The sequence below is a fragment of the Muntiacus reevesi genome, chromosome 8, assembly GCF_963930625.1.
Source record: "Muntiacus reevesi chromosome 8, mMunRee1.1, whole genome shotgun sequence".
In the NCBI taxonomy this organism is placed as follows: domain Eukaryota; kingdom Metazoa; phylum Chordata; class Mammalia; order Artiodactyla; family Cervidae; genus Muntiacus; species Muntiacus reevesi.
The window spans coordinates 74264776-74282540 of record NC_089256.1 but is presented as its reverse complement, the minus strand read 5'-3'; the positions used below and the strand labels follow the sequence as shown (position 1 = coordinate 74282540).

Sequence of the window (17765 nt, the reverse complement as noted above, 5' to 3'; positions counted from 1 at the left end):
GGGATTTTGTACTGCTCCCTTTCTGCCTTCTCCTTCCTCCAAATTGGTCTCAGGCATCTCATAACATGCCAGATGAACATGGTACGTCATAGTTTCAAAGATTCCGTCTCACTCATAGCTAAGTTCAAACTTCTACCAGAATCTGTCAATTCATGACACAAATCAATGTTCAGTCATGTTTCAAAAGGAAACATCAAGTTGTGTCCCGCGTTGTTGTTGTTGTTGTTGTTATTTCCCACAGTGAAAGAATAGAGTTCTCAAACCTTTATTAAAATGACTTTTCCAAAAACTGGAAGAGCCCACTATACCCCAGCCACTTAGCACCAACTGAGCAGCCTGCCTTAGCCCGTTGTTCTTTTGTATAATGAAAAAGATGGCTGTGCACCAAACCTCAGATATGGAGGGTCCAAGCCACGGCACAGTGTCCTCGCCAGAGATGCAAGCCCACAGCCGATACACCTGGCCTGTGTTCTTTCCTGGCATCTCACCCTGGCTGGCAGGCATCTGGCAGATATTTTTATCCTGAGTCTGACTGGTCACTACCCTAAGGCCACTGTCAGAGAGGAAATTATATTTGCCTCCCAGATATACAATGAAGATAAATCTACATAAAGAACATTTTAAAAAATATGTGAATGGTGAAAGCCAGTATTAAGCGACCTATGGACTTGAATTTCCAATTTGATCAGTAGGTTTAGATCTGGAAAAGAAGCTGAAGAAGTGATTGCTTAGTTGCATGCATGCATGCTAGGTCACTTCAGTCATGTCTGACTCTTTGCAACCCCATGGACTGTAGCCTGCCAGGCTCCTCTGTCCATGGGATCTCCAGACAAGAACACTGGAGTGGGTTGCCAAGCCCTCCTCCAGGGGATCTTCCCAACCCAGGGTTTGAACCCGCCTCTCTTATGTCTCCTGCATTGGCAGGCAGATTCTTTACCACTAGCACTAGCCTGACCTGGGAAGCCCCAACTGCTTACTTAAATACCATTATATTTTTAGTTTTGGAATCATATGAATGTATTAACTATTTTAAAAATTAAATATATGCATGAGAAAGAGAAAAAGAAACATCGCTACTTTGAAAAGTTAGAACATTTTCTTCCTAATTTCCTTTTTCTCCCCTCAAAAATAGTTGTCTATCTCAATTTTTTAAAAAGTAACAGTTGAGGATGAAGAAGCTAAAGTAACTTGTTTGACTAGCACTCTTTTAATAGTTAAAATTATTCAAAGAATGTTAATAATTAACAAGAAAATGTAAGACAAAATTTTATCTCTTTTACAATGGTCACATTTTCTGATCACTAGGTTCTAAATAAAGTTATGAAGGCTTGTGTTTATGTACTATATGTTTGGATATAACTTGTTTTAGTTAGACACAGTCTCATGAAATCAGCCTCTATTCACTTTAATTAGATGTGTTTTGGGCCTTTAGGAAGATTTTCCTCCTCTTTTCTGTTTTAATCTTTTCTAATTTCTTTTTTTTCTTTTTATTAGTTGGAGGCTAATTACTTTACAATACTGTAGTGGTTTTTGCCATACATTGACATGAATCAGCCATGGATTTGCATGTGTTCCCCATCCCGATCCCCCCTCCCACCTCCCTCCCCATCCCATCCCTCTGGGTCTTCCCAGTGCACCAGCCCTGAGCACTTGTCTTCTGCATCCAACCTGGGCTGGTGATCTGTTTCACACTTGATAGTATACTTGTTTCAATGCTGTTCTCTCTGAACGTCCCACCTTGCCTTCTCCCACAGAGTCTAAAAGTCTGTTCTGTACATCTGTGTCTCTTTTTCTGTTTTGCATATAGGGTTATCGTTACCATCTTTTAAAATTCCATATATATGCATTAGTATACTGTATTGGTCTTTATCTTTCTGGCTTACTTCAGTCTGTATAATGGGCTCCAGTTTCATCCATCTCTTTAGAACTGATTCAAATGAATTCTTTTTAACGGCTGAGTAATATTCCATGGTGTATGTGTACCACAACTTCCTTATCCATTCGTCTGCTGATGGGCATCTAGGTTGCTTCCATGTCCTGGCTATTATAAACAGTGCCACGGTGAACACTGGGGTGTACATGTCTCTTTCAGATCTGGTTTCCTTGGTGTGTATGCCCAGGAGTGGGATTGCTGGGTCATATGGCAGTTCTATTTCCAACTTTTTAAGGAATCTCCACATTGTTCTCCATTGTGGCTGTATTAGTTTGCATTCCCACCAACAGTGTAAGAGGGTTCCCTTTTCTCCACACCCTCTCCAGCATTTATTGCTTGTAGACTTTTGGATAGCAGCCATTCTGACTGGTGTGTAATTTAACATGTGGGCGCATACATGTATTTGTGCCTCAGGAAGTATAAAAATCATAATGCATTGTAATAAAAGAAAATGGTATTTCTGGAATCTTGCAAAACTGGTTTAATTTTATTATTGGTCGTCATGTGGTGTGGTGTTATCTGTGGGCTCTCCAACAAATTCCAAAGGCACACAGGGTTCAACAATTGAATCTGGGTGCTTACAATGGAGGGGTTTTTGTGTAACTGAAAGCTTGGTGTAGTTACTCTTCCCAAGGATTGGGAAAATACGAAAGGTGTTCATCATTTCAAGAAGAATTCAGTTTGCCAAAAAATGGAGGTATATATTGATATATCTATCTTTTTTTTTAGAACTCCATCAGTGGCGAGAGATATTGATGATAAATCCAATGATGGCCATGAACCCTCTACTGCCAGCATCAGGGCAGCAGAGAATTCCACTGATTCCCTCACCATTTGAACCTCCAAGTGTGGATAGGTATTCCTCTCCAATATGATATTCTGGTCTAAGGAGAAAATGGATGTTACTAAGCTTCCAAATGCTTTAACCTCAGTGTTGTCTTATAGTCTAATGTTATCTCAAGGAACTGTGGTGCAGTAAGTCTGCTGGCCACATGTTCAACAAAGTTCCCCTCTGAAACCTCTTTGACATCCTCTCTCAGTAAGAAATAGCTAACGAGCACCTGCCATGTGACAGACATTGCATAGGTGCAAACATGGATGGGTAGTATGCTGGGGCTGCCATAACAAAGTATCACAGACTGGGTGGCTTAACTTTATGTCTCACAGTTCTAGAGGCTAAAAGTCCTAGATCAAAGTGCTGGCAGGTTTGGTTTCTCCCAAGGCTTCCCTCCTCAGCTTGCAGACTCAGGTGCCTTTTCAATGTGTCCCCACATGCCTTTTTTTCTGTGTGCAAGCATTTCTGGTGCCTCTTCTCTTTCTTATAAGGACACCAGTCCTATTGAGTAAGGGCTCCACCCTTATGGCTTCATTTAACTCTAATTACCTCCTTAAAGGTCCTATCTCCAAAACAGAGTCACATGGGGTGATTAGGACTTCTAACATGTGGATTTTAGAGGGGGAAACAGTTCAGTCCCTAACAATGTGATATCCCAGGTTTCCTGTGATAGAAGAATTCTTTCTTTGCAATAAAAGTGAAATTATCAGTATTTTGGTTGCACATTCTGGCACCTTCCTGTCTTCTTTTCTTTTTAATATATATTCTGGAATCTGGGGAGAAAGTAAAATTCATTATTATACTTGTTCATGGAGCATGAACAATAAAGTTGGACTTCTAGAGACCACTGAAGTTTGGAGAAGTAAATCATCCATCCAGGTAGTGACTGATTCCAGATGGCAAAACTCAAGCCTGAGTGTGTTCATCAAGTAAAGAAAGACTGTTATGGTCAAGAACAGTATATAGTCAAGAAAAATCAAACATTGGTATTGATTTGATTAGATCATTTTTTCCCCTAACATCCCTAAAACTTTCCTGCTTTCTCTGTTAAGTTGTCAGGTGGGTCAGTCCTTCCCTATTAGAGTCTTGACTCCCCATTTTTCTTATCATATTTCTTCTTAAACCAATAGAGATTGCAGGACTTTCATACTTCATTTGGGGAAGAAATGATAGAATCCCATATGACAAAAAAAAAATCTCACTGCCTATGCAATGGAAATTTTGTACAAATTCATTTTTATTTTACCTGTTTTGTATCTTTTTCCTTAGAGATTTATTGCCTCCTACTGTAGCACCAGCTGACCCAAGACAGTTTTGTGTTCCTTCCCAGTATGGATCTTCTGCTCTATCAAATGCAAACATGCCAAACTTGCTGTCCAATCGTGTCTACTCAGGTATTAGAAATTGATGTCTCTCATCTCTGGAACCACTGTGAACTGAATTGCTGCATTAAGCTTGCCATGAAATTTATTGCTAAGTTTTGGAGGCGAAACTGTATGGTGATAATGCTTACAGTTTCTATAATTACTACCTAGGTTTAAATCTTGGTTCCACTACTGTGTAAGTTGCTTAACTCCTCAAACCATCAATTTACTGATGAATAACACGAAAATCTGCAATTAATATCTGTCTTACCTTACAAGGAACTGATGAAGTCATAAGGAGATGAGATCTGAGAGTAAAAGGCCCTGGGGCAGTTTATATTTGGTCTGATAGGCCAGTGAGAACTTGCCTTCTACTTGGGAGAACAGGGAAAGCTCTTGAGGAGTCTGAGCAAAGGAATGACATGATCTGACTTACATTTTACCAGAATCACTCTGGCTACTGTGTTAGGGACAAGCTTGATAGGATTCAAGTTCTGGAGTTAAACTGATGGGAGTTGATGGGCTATTAGAATAGTCAAAAGATGATGATGGCTTGGCCCTGAGTGGTTACAGTAGGAATAGTAAGAAATGGTTTGATTCTGTAAATACTTTGAAGGTAGAAACAACAGGATTTGCTCAGAGTTCAGGTATGAGATGTGAGAAGAGGAGCGGTGTTAAGGAAGACATAAAAAATTTTGGCTGAGAAGTGGGAAAGGGGGAGTTGCTATTCACTGAGCTGAGGAAGACGGTGAAAGGAAGAGTTTTGGGGGTGGGGGAGATAGCACAGGCATCTGCAATGCCTACCTGACAATCAATAGGAGATGTCCAGAAGGCAGATGCAGTCCAGAGAGGACATCTGGAGATGACCTGGAGATTTAACTTTGGAAATCATCAGTATATATGAGACTCGATGAGATCATTTATAAAGTGAGTTAAAAAAGATGAGTTAGAAGTTAAAAGGATGACCCCTAGGACACACCAACAGGATCTAGAAGATGAAGGGAGATATATAGAAGGAGCAACCAGTAGATTGGGAGAAAACCCAGAAGAGGTTAGAGACCTGGAAGCCAAGGAAGAAAGTGCTTTTAAGGAAAGAATAAGAAATTGTGTCAAGCATGCAGCTCAGAGATCAAGTAAGATGAAGACCAAGAATATATGATTAGACGTAGATTTGCGGAGGTCATTAATTATCTCAATAGGAGCAATTTCAGCAGAGTAGTGTCAACAAAAACATGAATGTGGGGCTCCAGAGAGAATAACAGATGAGAATTTCCTCACAACATTGAAGATCAAACTGATGCATCTTATCTTCTCAAAACTGTATTCAATGAGTTTCTGTTTGTCCCGGTTCTCCAATTCCAACAACTTTTGATAGGAATAACGTGAGTAAAAAGTCTAAGACAAAAAGAAATATGATCGGTGTCAGGGCCATTGAAGACGCTGACCTGCCTGGATTTGAGCATATTGCATACCACAGTGCATGGATCTGTTTTGATGAGTCTGAGCAAGGGCCAGATCTGAAACTGGATGCACCCACTGGGGTGTGACAGGCCCAACAACTGAACCTGGATGGTAGCCCCCTCTGGAAGCAAGAGCCCAGTAAATACATAGCCCAAAGTTACAGGTAACAGATAAGCAGACCTGCGAAACAGTTGCATTGCTGGCCCAGAGAGAGCTTTTTAGTGGTTAAAAATCCAGAAACTAAAAAAAAAAAAAAAAAAATCCAGAAACTGCTAATAGTTGGATATGAACAGGGAGGCTGACAACCTGTCCCAGGTACAGAGGTCAGTCTCCCACCCCAAGGCTGATGTGTAAAAGAGTAAGCAAGAGCAAGGTAGGGCCTCGGTCCTATAAAATATGAGCTACTAAGTTAAGTTAGGAAAAAAGGAATTGAGACAGGGATCAATTTCAAAAACTGGGATGTTAGGTAAAGAGTGTATTATTACAACTGAACTAGCACTAAATTTGATGTCAAGTATTTAAGAAAGAAAAAGAAACTTGAAATAGATTTGATGAGTCCAGATTTTACAGGATGCTAAAATCTAGGTAATGCTAAAATCTAGGTAATGAGAGCTGTGCCCTCTGCACTGGTCTTTTTATGCGGACGTTCTCTGCATCTTTGGGGATTAGCCCATGGGTTGGCAGTTTCATGCTTGCCTGCTATCTCAAGGAGCATATCTTGAAACCACTGAACTACAAAAACATAGAGTTTTAGAGTCAGAAGAAGCTTTAGAGTTTACGTCAACTAGCCTCTGAATTTTACAACTGAGAAAGAATCTCATAAAAATAGATAGAGTATGGTATACTTCAAGATAGGTTGTTATTAACAGGAGTTTAATGAGCTCTGCTAGCTTGGTGCAAGGCAAGTATAAAATCTGTTCTAGGCTTCATGATAGTAGCTATTTTGTTGGGGGGAACAGGTTTATACATGAAAAAACTATCAATGAACAAAACTATGTATAATCAGGGTCATTTGTGTGTCTGTTATTATTAGAGTGTGGTCTATAGGACCTATGTTGGTCTGAGAAGTGTTTCAACAATAAATACATAGACAGAAAGGTTTAGAAACTTTTACAGCCATTTGACAGGGTAATTTTATGTCTATTAATCTGATCATTTCAAGTTGTGCTGGTGTTCATTCTTGTTTTCATTTCAATTTTCTAAAACATCATTTATGTATTTTTAAAGAGTCCATGATGTGTTGGAAATTTTAAAAGAAAAAAATAATCCTTCACCATGGATGATTTGAGAAGTACCAGCATAGACTGTAAATGTGTTAGGAATCCAGAGAAAGAAAAAAAAAATCAGTATAAGCATGAATTTACCAGGCAAGAATAGAGTCTTGAATTCTGATGACGCTGACATTATTTCAAGACATTTTGAAAGGTTGACACAAAGAATGTAATTGCTGTTCAACTCCATTGAAATTGTTTTGTAAAAAGTATTTGCCTCAGCTGCACCAAAAAGGCAACATAGAGAACTTCATATTTTATCCCCTTAAATCACTGTATTTATTTCCAGGGATTTCAGTACATCAGGAAGAACTTACTTTCTTTTTTTTTAAGGTCAACTAATTCTTCTTGCCCCCCCACCAACCAAAAAAACAAAACAGTCATCAATTTTTATTTCAAAAGCAAGTAGTCAAGAGATCCAGTTAATTTCATCTTTTTCCTTTTGAAGTATGGTAGGAAAACATTGCCAGTTATGAGACCCATACTTAAAGGAAAAAATTATCTGGGGGATTTCCTGGCAGTCCAGTGATTAGGACATGGCGCTTTCATTGCAGGACCTCTGGTTCAGTATCAGGGAAATAAGATCCTGCAAGCCATACAGTACAGCCCCTTCCCCCAAAATTATTTAGTGTTCTCATGCAATCACCAAAGTGACTCTAAGATGCTGACAGTCATGAATTGACATCATTTCCAACATTGTGCTCCGTTGGTGGTTTTTTGCAGATACTGTTTTAAATCATTATATTTTCTTTTTATTATCTTCAAGTGGATATTGTTAATTTGTTCATGGGGTAAGATGGTGGTTTTCTTGTTTAAGGTTGGGGCATTTTGCCACCTGAATCCGTAAAAGCAATGGCTAGAAGGAATGAAATGATTCAAAGGCAGCATACTGCCAGGTAATGTAACAATCTTGCTTTAATTATTTTCTATTCATTCACTTGTCTGTGTATTCATTTAATATAAATATATATATGTTATTTATATACTTTTATATATATTCATTCATTTATTATGTATGTATATTGTTGTTTTTGTATATGTTATTACATTTGTGTGTATGTCTTTGTTGTTTAGTCGCTCAGTTGTGTCTGACTCTTTGTGACCCCATGGGCTATAGCCTGCCAAGCTCCTCTGTCCATGGGACTTTCTAGGCAAGAATACTGGTGTGGGTTGCCATTTCCCTCTCTGGGGATTTGTATATGTGTATTCACTGATTATATACATATACGCACACATTCTGATTACTTTCAAAAAGTATTTCAGGAATACTACAAAAAGAGACATATACAAACATGTACACAGGTTGGTTAAGGATAAAAGCAAGATTAGAGATTACACAGTGAAGCTAAGTTCATAGATCATAATAGTCAGTCGATGTCTCATAATTAAACGCCTACCTATGATTCTTTTGAAATTCATTTTGGCAATTCTGTCTTAAATGACTTCAATTCTGCCCAAAGATAGGAGTCTAGGAGTCAAGCTTGCCAACCCCACTTCAAACTATGTCATCAGAGCCCAGACAGCCCCTCGTTAGCCTAAAAGCAGCCTTTAGCAATCAGGAGAAGACAGTAATAATGACCAGGGTAAGGCTGTGGGTGAGAAAAGGCATCAGAGTCAACTTTCTCATCAGTGGACACTAAAGGGTTCAGGTGATGACCGATAAGCAAAGTAAAGTAAGCAAAATTACCAACAAGCCCTCCACTCCTCCTCCCTTCCCCTACCCTTACCACGTCATTAATTTTAGCAGTTGAGACCTACTGCATTTCTTCAGTCTCACTAAAATTGTAGTGCAATGTTTAAAACCTTCTTCCCAGGACTTCAGTTTCTTTGAGGATTAATCTCTGGCAAGAAACTATTCTGTGTTGTGTTCTCCCCATCCCTGCTAAAATTGCCTTATCCAGTAGAGATACTGTTCTAAAGACTGGCCTTGGACTTCCACTGTGAGACTTAACCAAACCCTTCATCCTCTGATCTTACTCTGAGCTCTCCTTCTAGTGGCTTTCTGGGAGATTTGCGTTTATGCCCAACAAACTTCAGATAAATGGCCTAAAGAAAAGCAGAGGTGCTACATTAGGGAAGGCAGAGGGCCATTGAAAGTGTTTTTCTAATGGTCTTCTTGGGTTTATAAAATATTTTGTTTTGTTTTTAGGATGGAAATGGAAATGCATGCCATTTACCAGCAAAGGAGAATAGAAAAAGTGAATTCTAAGGGACTAGCAGGCCTAGGGATCCCATTCATTTATGGCTCCAGTATCCCTGTGGGCCCAGCCACCGACCACGGCAGGGGCATGCTCCCGGCCAGTGACCTGCACGTTCACAGAAGCACCCTGAGAAGCCTTCCGGGAAACCCCATGATAGTGGCGACTGGTCCACGCTTTACAGAGAACTGGGGGCAGAAATGTCGTCGTCTCAGGAGAGGAACCGGGAGTCAGAAAGTTCTAGACAGTGACCCTGAGAGTTCTAAACGTCAAGTAGAACAAAAGCCCCTAGGCCAAACCCATGCAGTTCTCTATGAAGAGAATGAGTATACAAAAGACCCAGAAATGGAGGCTCTGGACAATCACACATTGGGTGAAACCAGTGAAAAGCCAACTACAGCTCTTGCTGACACCTGTGGAGAGCTGGAGCCCAGCCACAGAAAGCCTTGGGGAACTCAGGGAACCCCCCTGGAAGAAAAGGCTTGGGACGACGGGAAGGAGAAGGCCTCAGGGCATGGTTTGGAAGCCTGTGGAGAAAAGAATGGGGTGTACCCCCCAGCTCGTCGATCAACTCAGCCAGGTAGGGGTCCAGGGGCCAATCCCCAGGAACCACATGTTGTCAGGCCTGTGAAATTATTACACAGTGATCTGTAACCATTGTGTTTCTTTTTATCCATCCTACTTAGGATTACCTCCTCTTGAAAAACTTATTATGTTAGTTCCAATCAGCCATAACAGTGAAATGTACCTCTTTTTATACATTATTATATAGAGAATTTTCAGTGAAGTCTAGAAAGGTATAAATATGAGGAAGGATGGGAAAACCTACCAGAATTTTTAATTAAAATTTTAATCTAATTTAATCTCTTCAGCACAAATTAGAGGGGCTTCTTTCTTAGAAGTATGATTCAATCTCCTCTGTATTTAAGTGTAGTAGTAGAAAAAATAGACAAACAGAATCACTTTCAATTATTGTTATATTCTCAATATAACATATATTCTAATATATACATATAACAATATATATTGTTGTATTATTGTTATAATCTCTTTCAATCTCTTTCATTACTGTTATGATACAGTTTAACCTAAAAGTATTAATACACTATCCCCTGCCAAACACACTGAGTAGTTTTCTAGAACTTTTTCAGATTAAAAAAAAACAACTGGAATTTCTTTAGATAAAAATATTTTAAAACACAGGGATTGGGGTATGTGTAATTTAGCCACCACACCAGCTATTTCCCTGACAAAGTATTAATTTGCCATTTTGATGAAGATGGAGCTAAATTGTTATATGGCTTAGAGAGCATCATAAATCAAGTAACATCATAGAACATGGTGTTAATCTGGAGAATGCAATCCACAAGGTATTTCTATTGAAATCTGAGAGAAGCTGGAACTTTGTTTTTATTTATGATAAGGCAGTCCTTAAAGATTCTTTAGAGGAAGAAAAGAAAGGAGACAGTTAAGCTTCTTTAGAAATCATCTCTCCATAACTCAATAGCTTTTAAGGGCGTTACATACAGATCTACATCAAGGAGCTGCTCTGTGGTAGTAGAATATGAGGCAATTAATATAACTACATATAAAACTGTACTCTTAGCTTCACCCTTTCCCACAAAATAACTTCCTTTCCATTTTAAAGGAACACACGTACTGCTTACAATCAAGGAAAATCTATCTTTGAATGAAGATATTCAGAAATGGACCGTGAATGATGTGTACAACTTCATTAGCGGTCTTCCGGGTTGTTCAGACTATGCTCAGGTGACGTAACATTTAAATTTTTTTTTTAAGTAAAGTGACTTTTTTTTAAAAATAAGACATTTTGAAATATACTTCCTTCATAACGAGTTCTGTCTAACTTGATTTTGACCCCAAAGAGCATTCCTAATAAACTCTTTGTTTTTATGTCATTGGCTCCGCTGGAACAGAAGCCTCCAATTGATGGAACTTGAGTCATGTGCCCACACCCCAGCTTCAGGGGAAGCTAGGAAAGCCAGTGTCTGGCTTTAGTTTCAGTCTCCTCATCTCCTCATTTAGTTTCATCTCCTCTGAGATGTAGGGATTCTCCCAAAATTAGGAGGTTCAAAGGTCAAACATCCTAGAAGAATGAGAGCTATTTACTATATTCCCTGTTCATCCATTTAGCAAACATTTTGGAGGCATGTACTTCTGTATCAGAAGTTTTAGGCTACTCATCATAATAACAGAAATATGTACTTTATTCTAAAAAGGACAAGAAGGAAATACATTTGAAAAGTAGGAAATTAATTATTTTAAAATTCCTTTTTTGTGCTAGGGCAATGTGTTAAAATGCCTACACATATAATTCAATCTGATAGATAAATACTATTTTTTAAATTATAATGAACTGCTAGGATAGTTGGAAAGTAAAACCAGTGTCACTTATCAGTGATAAAAATGGGAAAACCAGAGATAAAAACAGTGGGTTGGCAAGTTTTTGAGGTTTATGTCAATGTTACATTTTCAAGTATATAGTTTACTTTTTCAAGTGATTTTAATAACACAATTCCAGGCAACAATGTAGCAACTAAATCTGACATCATTAGCTTTTGTTTATATATTAAAGAAAAAGAAAGCAAGAAAAGGACATTATGATTTAACTACATCATAATTAATCGATGTTAGAGATAATTGCTTTCAGATCTTATTTTGTGGTATTTTCCTTCAGTGTAATGCTGTTAAATTCTTGTTTTCTTTTCTTTCCTCTTTCTTTCTCCCTTTGTTCTTTTCATGGGACCAGTGGAAAAGTTACAGGGTAGTAATTAAGAGTATGGCTTATGAAAGTACAAGATCAAATCCCAGCTTTTCCACTCTTTGGACATGTGACCTAGGACAAGTTGCCTCTCTCCTTGGTGTCTCAGTTTTTTATCTGTAAATGGGGATAATAGTATAATACTTTCTCAAAAGACCATTGCATTAATGAGTGCCTGGCACCTTGTAAGTACTCAATATATTCTTATTTCATCATTAAATCTGAGGCTTCTAGAGAAAGCAGAATCTCAAGTTACTTATGAGGCAAGTTGTACTCTTCAAGTCACTTACTTTATGTTTTTGCATACCTGCTAAAAATGTTTGTTCTATTTTTTCCTACTCAAGGAGTATAACCTTATTATTTTATTACTAGTCATTAACTGTAAGTAAGTCACTTTTTAAATATATCTGTGCCACTTATCAAGTGCCACATCAACCACTGGTACAATGGAGTTACAAAATTCTGATAGCTGGAAACATGAAATCCCATGTAGAATGAATGTTACATTGCTGACTTCTGATGGACTGAATTTGTTTGAACTCGCTATTTTAATCAGTAAGTGATTCACAGTCATAAAAATCCGGTTTATAATAGCCACTCTTGTAATAAATAATATTACATGCATTTCATACTTTATAATCCCAAATGTCTCCTTGTGGGTACCAAGAGGCCACATAAACTTGAAGACCCCAAACTTTACTGACTCATTATCTCTTACCAACAGGATGCCAGAGCTTCCTTCCCCACCCCTAGAAGTGGCACAATTATTTCTAGGTGTTTCTCAAATGTGTTTAGGATCAAGTCCTGCTCTTGTTTCCTCACTAAAGTCAGTTCCCCTCCCAGCAATTGCTGGTGTTATCAACAGCTCTCACCTGCATTTTCCTCTCCTCCCTTCACTGCTCATCTAAGGCAGGGCACAGAGGCCCTGTGTAAATGTGAGAGTTTGAAATTTGCCTGAAATGGTTTTTACCCATATCCCTTCACTCAGACTATTTGTTCATTCATTGATTTGTCCAGCAAAGACAATTGCACATCTGTTTTGTACCAGGCATTGCATTACAGATATATCAGTGAGCAAAACATAGGCCTGCCTGCAAATAAAAACTATTCCATGTTGAAACTGAGTTCTACATTGAGAGAATTGGGTGGCTTATACAGTAAAGAATCTGCATGCAATGCAGGAGATCCAGGTTCGATTCCTGGGTCAGAAAGATCCCCTGGAGAAGAAAATGACAACCCACTCCCATATTCTTGCCTGGGAAATCCCACGGACAGAGGAGCCTGGTGGGCTACCGTCCATGGGGTCACAAGGAGTCAGACATGACTGAGTCACTAACACTCTCATACTTTTCACTTTCATAGAGAGAACTGCAATGTACTCCAAGGGTTGTTAAAGAACACAAACAACAGGCCATTGAAGCACAGAAAAGAGAGTAACCGAAAATAAGAAATGTTACAATTTTTGTGTCATCCTCAACCAGTCCTAATGTTTCTTCCAAAGCTGAAAATCTATATGTGAAACAAGATTTTTTTTTAAAAAAGACATTTAAACAAAGCTGACATCTTTTATGTTTAATAAGGTATTTAAAGATCATGCAATTGACGGAGAGACTTTGCCGTTACTCACAGAGGAACATCTCCGAAGTGCTATGGGATTAAAGTTGGGACCAGCCCTGAAGATTCAGTCACAGGTAGGGTGGTTTTTCATAACTGAACGTGCATTAATGTTATGAAGCTTAAGAGAAATATGTTACTTTCTTTGGTGGTAATATTAACAATACCTGTCTAACCTCTTTCCTAAACTTTTGCCCTCTATGGGTATGGGCATGATAGAATAAGGGAACCTGAAAACATTGGACGGGGCATGATACATGTCCCTAGGTTCAGTTGGGAAGGCACCAAGCAATGGTGTATTGGTCAGTGTTTAACGACCTGCTCTCTTTAAAAAGGAACCCTGATTCACAGTATTTGTCAATTTCTGTAGTGTAAAATACTCCCACCATGGCTGACAAACTCCAAATGGAGCTGAATACAGGACTGGGAAGAGATGCACAACAGCACCCTATTTTAGACTCCCTTCACCATGTGGATAGCACAGGTGTAAACAACCTCAAAAGCAGTGATGATAATAAACAATTGTTGAAAAATAAGTAGATGAAGTAATTAAGTGATAAGTTTGGAGCATTTACTATTTTCTTGTTCTTTGGTTGCTAAATCACGTCTGAGTCTTTGGGCGCGACCCCATGGACTGTACTGTAGTCTGCCAGGATCCTCTATCCATGAGATTTCGCAGGCAATATTACTGCAGTGGGTTGCCATTTCCTTCTCCAGGGAATCTTCCCAACCTAGGGACTGAACCCACATCTCCTGCTTTGCAGGTAGATTCTTTACCACTGAGCCCCCTAGGAAGCCTATTTAATATTAATACTTTAGCTTTCTATATAATATATCTAATTGTAACTTTATATCATTTAGTTTTTAATAATGGCATTTTTAGGGCTTCCCCGGTGGCTCAGAGGTAAAGAATTCACCTGCCAATGCAGGAAACATGGGTTCGATCCCTGATCCTGGAAGATCCTACATGCTGTGAAGAAACTAGGCCACAACTATTGAGCTTGTGCTCTACAGCCCAGGAATCACAACTTCTGAGCCCTTAGGCTGCAACTATTGAACTGTGGGCCTAGAGCCCATGCTCCACTGTAAGAGAAACCATCGCAATGAGAAGCTTGTGCACCGCAATTAGAGAGCAGCCACAAAGACGCAGAACAGCCAATAAATATGTAATTATGGTATTTTTAACAATTTGCTTGAAAACTTCTTATAAGTTAAACAGTTGGTCTCAAGAGCTGAAATAAGCCATAGCATCCCTTCTCATCACTACCTCCACTGCTTCATTCTGGTCTAAGACAGTACTGTCTCTCATTGGATCACTGAATTAGCCTTCTAACTCTTCTTCCTGCTCTGCCCCTGCCTACCCAGAGACTATTCACACAATAGTAAAGAATGATTCTTCTAATACATGACAGATCATGTCACTCTTCTGCTCAAAATCTGCAGTAGCTTCCCATCTCTTTCAAAGTCATATATTATTTGCGCTCCTCCCCACCCATCACCACCCTTGTCTTCCTGACCTCATCTTGATATCTCTCTCCATCAGTTACTGCTTTTGCCCATTCACCTCTGGATGCTGTTTGAACATCTAGGCAGGCTCCACCTTAGCGCATCTCTCTCTGGCTGTGGTGCTCCCCCCACTCCCCCAGACATCCTCCATCTTTGCTCAATGAGGTTTGTGTGGTTCATGCTACTTAAAATTGCACACAGCCCAGTCCCCATACATCTTCCTGCCATGCCTTTTTCTTCTCTTCTCTTTTCCCCCATAGCACCTATCACCTTCAATCATACAATATAATTTACTCATTTATTACCTTTGTATTTATTTTTGATTTCTCTCTAACCCCACTAGAATATAAGCTCAATTAGAGCAGGGATCTTTATCTGTTTTGTTGACTGAATAATCTCAGAATGTGAAAAACCCATAATAGGTCAATAATTATTTGTTGAAAGAATGAGCTTCCTAGAATCAAAACCAAGAAGACTCAACTAATTCTTTCAGAATTTATATAGTATTCTACCTATTTACAATATATTCAGGCCAGGTACTGAGTTTCTAAAATGTCCTTCAAAAACCATTTTTATTTATCTAAACTTTTTAGGGTAAAGAAGTTCTTTATTTATAATGCAAATACTTCAAGGTTTCCATTGGTGGTGTTTTTTTCAACTTCTTATTCTGGAATAACTTTAGATACAGAAAAGTTATGAATACAGTGCAGAGAGTTCATCTAGTTTTTCCCAGTGTTAACTGGGAAAGCACATTTGTCAAAGCTAAGAAATTAACGTTGGTACAATATGATATTCACTTTTACATGATTTGTTTTTCTTTAGTGAGGATACTGTATCTCTTGGAATACTTACAATAATACTGCATGGTTCTTTTTCCTCAAATCAGATTTTCTTTGCTTTGATTTATCACTTTGGTTGTGTTTTTGTTTTGGGTTTTTTTTGGTCTTTATAATGTGGCCAACTGCAAGTCATTCTTAATCTTCTCCTCACTTTACCCCTCTACAACATTTTCAAGAGGCTGTAGTCATTTCTTCTGCTCCTGATACATGTAAATGCCTCCTCCATGCAGGCCAACTGAGCTATTACATCCCAGGCTCCATCTGTCAGCATAACAAGGCAGGGCTTCCACAGAAGCTGTGGGGAAAGGGGAAAGGGTTGGGGGGAGATCCCACTGATGCCAGATGTTCAACCAAATAGAACAGTTACAGAGTCCCTGGGATTGGGATTGCCCAGGGGTCCAACGGAAGCAAGAAAAGTGAAAGGTTCTAAGCAACATCTGAACGTCCCAGAAGGTGAGCAAGCAGGAATGCATCTCCATCTCCAAAATGGGAATCAAGGGCAAAATTCCATTACAGCAAGAACTGCTTAGAAGGAGGAAACCCACACTTCAGAACAGAAACCTAGGAGATAGACCTGGACTGGGCACAAAAGGATGGGGGTAGGAGAAGAAAACACTGGAATTTGAGAACTCAGATATTATTAGGATGGAGGGAGCTTGGTGTTTGAGCTACAGCAATGTGAACAATACAGAAATCTCCTGGGTACCCCTCAGGGTCAGGTTTGTGCATGTGCACACGGGTTAGTACTGGCCCCCAAGTCGCCCGGGCTTCCCTGGTGACTTGGTGATAAAATATCTGCCTGCAAATGCAGGAGAATTGGGTTTGATCCCTGGGTCAGGAAGATCCCCTGGAGAAGGAAATGGCAGCCCACTCCGATATTCTTGCCTAAAGAATCCTATGGACAGAAGAGTCTGGCTGGCTTCAGTCCATGGGGTCTCAAGAGTCAGACACAACTGAGCAACTGAGTATGTACCAAGTCCCAGAGTCACCTTATTTTTGTCTCAAAACAAAGCCCACTGGAGGCCAGCTGTGTGCTGAGGTTCTAAACAGTTTCAGCCTCAGCCAGAGAAGGATGGGTTGGGTGCTGTGATGATGGAGTCCAGTGTCTGTGGGAACTCTTGTGGGATCCTTGGTAAAGGGAAAGCTGGGGGAATGCTAAGTGAAATAATCATGTGCGTTGATGAACCGCAGCAGGACCAAGAACAGGAATTGGTAAGTTCCTACCGTCTCTTTACCCAGTTTTACATCGCAAACACTGTAATTCTGGAATAAAAAGCCCACCACATCCTAGAATTGTGTCCTCCACAATTGTGTAGATGCCCTATGCCTGGAATTACCTCAGCCTCCCTGCCACCTGTATCTTTGAAGAATATGCTGTGTTATTGAAAGGATTCATAGATTTAATTACTATATTTTGTCTTCAAAGGTATCTCAGCATGTGGAAAGTATGTTCTACAAGAAAAGTCTTTCACTTCCTATCCACACGAAACAAGCATTCGATCAACCAACAGATACAAACCCGCTTTTGGATTTTAACTCCTGGAGTGATACATTGGACATTCCTTGTTCCCAGGATATGATCATTCCTAAAGGAACTGAGCGAGATAATATGAGAAATTAAAATCCTCCTGGAGCAAGAACAGTCTTAATTGTTTCTCAAAACACTCTAGGATATTCTGAAAGGTGTGTCAGGGTTTTCCAGGACCAGATGGAGGCTGAGAGAGAAAGAAAGCCTGTCCACCTGAGCTGTCCCAGAGAGATCCTTACTCAGGCTTCAAGGAGTGACCTCAGCTTCAAAGTGTTTGCATGTGTGCATTTTAAGTTGCTTTCAACTCTTTGTTACCTTATGGACTGTAGTCCACCAGGCTCCTTGGTCCATGGGGATTCTCCAGGCAGGAATACTGGAGTGGGTTGCCATGCCCTCCTCCAGGGAATCTTCCTGACCCAAGGATTGAACCCACA

The 17765-nt window shown here is 39.5% G+C and overlaps 1 protein-coding gene across 1 annotated transcript; it reads left to right on the top strand.

Moving 5' to 3' along the window:
• The first annotated feature begins 2703 nt into the window (after window positions 1-2703).
• Window positions 2704-17424, top strand: SAMD7 (sterile alpha motif domain containing 7). The gene is made up of 7 exons (XM_065942447.1): window positions 2704-2789; window positions 4038-4162; window positions 7682-7760; window positions 9014-9642; window positions 10711-10832; window positions 13425-13535; window positions 17230-17424. The coding sequence occupies exons 1-7, from the start codon at window positions 2704-2706 to the stop codon at window positions 17422-17424; spliced, it is 1347 nt and encodes a 448-aa protein (XP_065798519.1).
• The last annotated feature ends 341 nt before the right edge of the window (window positions 17425-17765 follow it).

Excerpts from the sequence above, each read along its gene's own strand:
- SAMD7 (XM_065942447.1), top strand. The coding sequence starts at position 2,704 with ATGGCCATGAACCCTCTACTGCCAGCATCAGGGCAGCAGAGAATTCCA. Across the intron at positions 7,761-9,013 it reads CAAAGGCAGCATACTGCCAG|GATGGAAATGGAAATGCATG; the intron begins GTAATGTAACAA and ends TTTTGTTTTTAG. Across the intron at positions 9,643-10,710 it reads TCGTCGATCAACTCAGCCAG|GAACACACGTACTGCTTACA; the intron begins GTAGGGGTCCAG and ends TCCATTTTAAAG.